General features: G+C 36.4%; 1 protein-coding gene across 2 annotated transcripts; it reads left to right on the top strand.

Annotated features, from left to right (window-relative positions):
- Window positions 1–673: 673 nt before the first annotated feature.
- On the top strand, window positions 674–5,720 carry LOC103519986. Of its 2 annotated transcripts, XM_008485079.3 has the most exons (3): window positions 674–916; window positions 1,184–1,377; window positions 5,303–5,720. In XM_008485079.3, exons 1-3 carry the CDS (start codon window positions 826–828, stop codon window positions 5,426–5,428), a joined length of 411 nt encoding a protein of 136 aa, XP_008483301.1. In that variant the 5' UTR covers window positions 674–825; the 3' UTR covers window positions 5,429–5,720. The 2 variants fall into 2 exon arrangements, 1 of the variants encoding a protein (XP_008483301.1); XR_003394381.1 differs by having other exon boundaries at window positions 674–1,480.
- Window positions 5,721–7,081: the final 1,361 nt, after the last annotated feature.

Below are 7,081 nucleotides of genomic sequence, written 5' to 3'. Positions count from 1 at the left end.
AAAAAATCCCCCAAAAAACAGTTTTTTTTTTTTTGTTTTTTGGCTTTATGGTTTTCTGGACAAAATTTGCACCACCATTTTCGTGTTCCTGGTAAAAAGACCTTTAATTTGATATATAGGTCGACCAGGTTTGGATAAGTCCTTCTATGGGGACAGACCGACCGACAGACAGACGACACCGAAGCGAATACAATAGTCCGCCCACTATATCTTTTATTATTAGTAATAATAAAGGAAGGACGGACTAAAAATGTAATAAAAGGGAAATTTGTTGACACAGGGGAGTATCGAACCCGCAACTTCTCAACAGTAAGTCGGACAGTTCTGAAAGTTTCACCATTCGATTCGGCGTGAAAAATCACATGGGATCAACTATTCACATGTTTACTTGTTAATGGTTCACAAATAAAAGGGAAATTTGAGGTTTTAGCGTTACCTATGTTAAGCTACGCCGAGGAAGGCCAATAAATGGATGGGTGACTTGCACACTATGTTGGGAATAAAGGGGGAGAACGGGCTCTAGTCTTGATTTTAAATCATTACAAGAAAGTAAAATTAAAAAATCAAATCAAGAATAATAATAAACTGAATATTAAACAAATTAGGTAGGTACATAGGTATTCTTTAACCACGATCGAATAAACTACGGGCTAAAAAATTCCCGGAGGGACGGGCCCAGCTTGTTATCACAAGTACCTACCTAGTCTAGTACATCTATTCTTTAGAACGCAAGTAGTACACACGGCAGCTGGGTAGGTAAATCAACTTTTGATCGTTTGTATAATTATAGGACTCTGTTGTTTGGATTACGTGTGTAACTATGGAATGTGGATGTTGATATCCTCCAGAGCTACTGAGATGACGAAATACAAGGAAACAGAACTTGAAGATGAAGAATTTATTCGAGATGAAATGGGTAAGACACAGAGCCTCTTTACATCACAAGTTTTAAATCTCATATCATCGCTCGTCTTTTTTTAACTCTTAATGTCATAAGCATAACTGGTCGCTCGCTACTCACTTTAGAACTACCAACGACTTCATTGTCACCCTGAAATTCAAGGCTGAGTACTATACGGAGTTACCACAAAACTGAAATACCTTCCACTCCAGCGGGAATTGAACCCGGGAACTATGGAGAGCAAGCCATACGTAACCTCTAGACGTAATAATGTTTTCGCAGGATACCCGGTTCATCCCAAGTACCTCACTCGTAGTATTCGCTATGTATCTCAACACAAACAGTTCATACTCAATGTCCTGTTCTATATTCTTCTTCTACTGGTGGTCACTAAGAAAGTTCTCTGTCATTACTTGCATCTTATGTGGGATCTGCTCTGTTGTTGCTGTAAACCAGTCACAGGACTTACAGCTAAGGTATAGGAGTAACACCAGTTGCGTCCGAGCACCCAAAATCATCCGACTTGCGTCCGCGATACCTGAGAGCAAGAAGTAAATACCTAAACAAGTTAATTGAGAGGTATCATGTCAAGCTTATGTGTTCTTATTCTTCTGGTGACATTAAAGATCTTTTCGCCTGTTTTCCTAACACCTAACGCATTTATGAGAGTTATTTTTGCAGGCTTCCTGTCTTCCTTCTCTCTTCGATTTCGGGACGATAAGACCATAGCAGTTACAGTTCCCTCTGTCAAACCTCTTTAAAAAAAAAATCACACGACTTTCTATTACATTTGCAAAATACGTAGGTATTTGAAAAGTGTTTAAAGAGTCTAGTTATTTGTTTTGTTTAAAGAGTCTAGTTATTTGTTTTGTTTAAAGAGTCTAGTTACCTATTTGTCTCAAGATTAAAAAACAAGCTGGGTCCGTCCCTCCGGGAATTTTTTAGCTCGTATTTTATTCGATCGTGGTTAAAGAAAATCAGTACCTATGTACCTACTATTGTAATTATACACATATGGAGTTTATTCAAAGTGAACATATGAATTGTCTTTTATTTAGAAGAAGAGATTACAAATTTTATGGAGAGAAAAAGGAAGTCTAGTTAGTTTAAAGAGTTTAGTTACCTACCTATTTGTCCTGTTTAAAGAGTCTAGTTATTTGTTTTGTTTAAAGAGTTTAGTTATTTGTTTTGTTTAAAGAGTCTAGTTATTTGTTTTGTTTAAAGAGTCTAGTTATTTGTTTTGTTTAAAGAGTCTAGTTATTTGTCCTGTTTAAAGAGTCTAGTTATTGGTTTTGTTTAAAGAGTCTAGTTATTTGTTTTGTTTAAAGGGTCTAGTTATTTGTCCTGTTTAAAGAGTCTAGTTATTTGTGTTGTCCAAAGAGTCTAGTTATTTTTGTTTAAATAGTCTAGTTTTTTGTTTTGTTTAAAGAGTCTAGTTATTTGTCCTGTTCAAAGAGTCTAGTTATTTTCAAATTTATTACAATTAGTTTGCTTAGAGTATAGTTTGTAATTTTTCTTCTTATAATGCAACATGTTATGTTGTCAACCTTTGTAAAAATGTACTTAAACATTAATTACAAATAAATATTATTCTATTCTATATCTATGATATTTATCTTTTATCACTATATGTATATCTTTCTTCTGGGGACACGGTTGGTCCAGTGGTAACGCGCTTGCTCGCCATGCAGAAGGTCCCGGGTTCGAATCCCACCATCGACCAAAATTTGTACTCGTTCTTCGATTGCAAAAATTTCAATTTCTGGTGTTCTCGTGTTGACCCAGCACCTAAATGGGAAGTATTGTGTCTCTTCTCGCCCATCTGATGAGAGGCATACTACGGGATGGGCATGCTACGACACCGACCACATGCGTCTAATCTAGCAGTTGTTTCATTGCTACGAAATAAATACGGCGGTGGAACACTCATCTTTAAAAAATAAAACTTTGGATTTAGGCTCTAGGGACCTCAAAACGTGTTTTGACACTAAAAACTGACCATCGAAAATTTGACCCGATTACATTACTTTAAGGAAAGTAAAAAGGTATAAGGGACGGACTATTGTATTCGCTTCGGTGTCTGTCACTCGCTCGCTCAGTCGGTCGGTCTGTCTGTCTGTCCCCATAGAAGGACTTATCCAAACCTGGTCGACCTATATATCAAATTAAAGGTCTTTTTACCAGGAACACGAAAGTGGTGGTGCAAATTTTGTCCAGAAAACCATAAAGCCAAAAAACCGGAAAAACTTTTTTTTGGGAATTTTTTCACATTTTCTCACACAAATGAGCTCTAATCTTGAAACTTGTCGCGAGGACCTATGAACTCAAAGCGAGAAAGTTTTAGATAACACTTCAGCCGTTAATTTAAGACCGGTTTCAGCGTCATCTAAGTTAAGATACGCCGAGCAAGGCCAACTTCGATACTTCCCTGTGTCGACAAAATTCCCTTTTATTCGTGAACCGTTACCAAATAAGCAAGTGAATAGTTGATCCCATATGTGATCTTTCACGCGGAATCGAATGGTGCTACTTTTAGGACTCTCTGACTTACAGCTGAGAAGTTGCGGGTTCGATACTCCCCTGTGTTAACAAATTTCTCTTTTATTACATTTTTTTTTATTTCTTTTCAAATACCTACGTATTCTGCAAATGTAATAGAAAGTCGTGTGATGTTCACACCAGATTTTTGGAATCAGGGGACCCCAAAACGGATATTTCCACCTATTTCCCGATTTTGAAAATTTGGACCCCCTGATTGTGATACGTACATTAAAGGCCTTAAAAACCGCAGTACTTTGATACAACTTTGAGCTCGATCCAACAACCAGGGCCGGAGTTATAGACTATTCAATTTTTAATTTTTAGTCCGTCCTTCCTTTATTACAATAGTAATAAAAAGGTGTATGTCAGAGAGTGCTAAAAGTAGCACCATTCGATTCCGCGTGAAAAATCACATGGGATTAACTGTTCACTTGCTTATTTGGTAACGGTTCACGAATAAAAGGGAAATTTGTCGACACAGGGAAATGTCGAACCCGCAACTTCTCAACCGTAAGTCAGACAGTGCTAAAAGTAGCACCATTCGATTCGGTGTGAAAAATCATATTGATTAGAATATTCACATCCGAATGACCAAATGTTTTCGATGTCTCTTAGCGGATTTCCGTGTTCCTGGTAAAAAGACCTTTAATTTGATATATAGGTCGACCAGGTTTGGATAAGTCCTTCTATGGGGACAGACAGACTGTCAGACGGACTGACAGACAGATTACGAAAGAAGGGTTAAGCAACAATGACTTTGGTTAATATCAGGATGGGTGACTATCCGATTTTTACCAAATTGTTAGAGTAGCGTCCTTGGAACACACGAATACAATAGTCCGTCCACTATACCTTTTATTATTAGTAATAATAAAGGAAGGACGGACTAAAAAGGTATAAGGGACGGACTATTGTTTTCGCTTTGGTGTCTGTCAGTCTGTCGGTCGGTCGGTCGGTCTGTCCCCATAGAAGGACTTATCCAAACCTGGTCGACCTATATATCAAATTAAAGGTTTTTACCAGGTACACGAAAATGGTGGTGCAAATTTTGTGCAGAAAACCATAGAGCCAGAAAACCAAAAAAACTGGTTTTTGGGGGATTTTTTTCACATTTTCTCACACAAAGAGCTCTGATCTCGAAATTTGTCGCGACGACCTGTAAAGAATTAGGTAGGTACATAGGTATTCTTTAACCACGATCGAATAAACTACGGGCTAAAAAATTCCCGGAGGGACGGACCCAGCTTGTTCCATGTTCTTCCGTCAATAGGGGATCCCCCTGCTTCGAAGCACCCAAAATGGGAAATTCAATTTGATAAGCGTTTTGCGTTTCAAATAGGGCCCACCAGAAAACGAATATGCAATAAAAAATTGGGGTTTTCATTTAAAAAACCAAAGTTGATACCCGATTCGCGGACTTCTTCGCAAATCACGATATTGCCAAAATATCCGCATCAAAAATCAACAAATTACGTGTATTTTTTTTTTTTTTTAATTTCAAACGAACTCCGACAAAAACAGTTTAAGCATAAATTCTGGGACATCCTGTATATATATCAAAATGAGTTTTCATAGCGAATAGCTTCCTGGTGAGGGTGACTCAAAAAACCCAGCCCCAACCCAAAGTTGAGACTTTCGTTAGAAATGAATAGCTCACCCCTAAGGGGGATTTAGCTAAAAATGACAAATTGAAATTCAGAGACGGTTGAAGGAACTGAGATTTCAGGAAACATGAAAACTGGGAGTGCAGTCTTGGTCTTAATTTTCTGACCTCACCTCTTTTATAGGGCGACATTTTTGGATAGGAACTTGGTTTTCTTTCACATTAATTTGTGTTTTTGTGGGGGTTATTGTTTACAGACTCGTATCAGAGGAGGAGAGGACGTTGAAGCAGACGATTTCATTAGAAATGCTAACAGGGAAGTACTCGAGGTTAGAGATGTTCTACATAATAGTATGTATGTAAGTACGTTCGGCTTGGATTGAAGCATGCCTTTCCGTAGTACCTCTATTCCTTTATCTAGGCCCAAATTTAATGAGTAAATTTTCATTAAATATTTTATTATAGTGTAATAACGTAACTTCAAATGTAATAACGTAACTTTAAATGTATGTACGTAACTTCATGGTCTGTGTTGCAGCTTGTTATTCATCAGTCTGACGGTTTATGAGGGTAAGAGATAATTTACCAATCATTTATTAATTATTAATTGAGTTTACAATTTAATTTAATAAAAAGCTACATAAACTGAACCCCTCCTTAGTCGCCACAATTGTAGACAATCATGTCTACAGTTTAGACAAGGAGTAAAATCAGTAATAGAGAATGATTGTATATGTTTAAAAATAAAAAAAAAAAATGATTTATTGAAAAAAAAAAAAAAAAAAAAATAGATAGAGGAGGTCCACCTTGGCACCTTGCAATAATTAGGGTAAACGATTTATTTTTTCATTGGATTGTTAGGTATGGTGGGGAGGTTTAATACTAAAATTGAGACGTCGAGAAACAAGGGAGCGCAAAGCGCGACCCTAAGTACAACCCCGCGAATCCCCGGGAGCGCGCAGCGCGACCGTAAACAAAGGAGCATGAAGCGCGACCCCATGCACAACCCCGCGTAGCGAACAAGCAAAGCCCTCAGGGGGGTGGTATTTTTTTTTTTTTTTGTAATTTTTGTAATGATACTTTATTTATTTGTAATAACAATTTTACAATACATGTTAAATAATCCACAGTTTTTTTTTATTATTTTTACAAATTAACGGGGGTAACCCCATGTTTTTTTAGATTACCCATACTAAAGGTCATAATGTTGTATGACCTTTGTATTATGGGTAGCATTCCTTTTCTTTTGTTTGTTTTAAGGGAAGCTCTTAGTTGAGAGCATATTTATTCAGTTTTCTTTCTTTCCTTTTACTCTTTTTCTTTCTTTTTTTTTTTTACATGCTTACATAGTATGTAAAACTCATGCAGGTATTTACCCTATTTTATTTCTCTAATTCTCTCTTTCTTTTTTTTTTTTACATGCTTACATAGTATGTAAAACTCATGCAGGTATTTACCCTATTTTATTTCTCTAATTCTCTCTTTTTTTTAATGACAGCAAGTTGCTTAACTGTAGATATTTCATATTATTACAGTCTAAATAGGGAACATTGTAGTTCATATACAATATATCTAAAAGTATTTATAAGTAAATAAATGAAAAACATGTATGATGGTTATAAGCTAATAAAGAAGAACACCTTTTAATATTAATTACACGTTAAGAACTTCTTCTATTAGCTTTTATTGTAAAAATTCACACAGGGTCAAAATTGGTACATCTAGAAAGCTCTAGAAGAAAAAATAACAAGCTGGGTCCGTCCCTCCGGGAATTTTTTAGCCCGTATTTTATTCAACCGTGGTTAAAGAAAATCAGTACCTATGTACCTACCTAATTTATTTAATATCCAGTTCTCAACCGTGGTTAAAGAAAATCAGTACCTATGTACCTACCTAATTTATTTAATATCCAGTTCATTTATCATCATCATCATCATCATCACCATCACCATCATCACCATCATCATCATCATCATCATCATCATCACCATCATCACCATCATCACCATCATCACCATCATCACCATCATCACCAT

The sequence above is a fragment of the Diaphorina citri genome, unplaced genomic scaffold (genome assembly GCF_000475195.1).
Source record: "Diaphorina citri unplaced genomic scaffold, Diaci psyllid genome assembly version 1.1 scaffold3097, whole genome shotgun sequence".
In the NCBI taxonomy this organism is placed as follows: domain Eukaryota; kingdom Metazoa; phylum Arthropoda; class Insecta; order Hemiptera; family Psyllidae; genus Diaphorina; species Diaphorina citri.
This window is presented reverse-complemented; position numbering and strand designations above follow the sequence as displayed.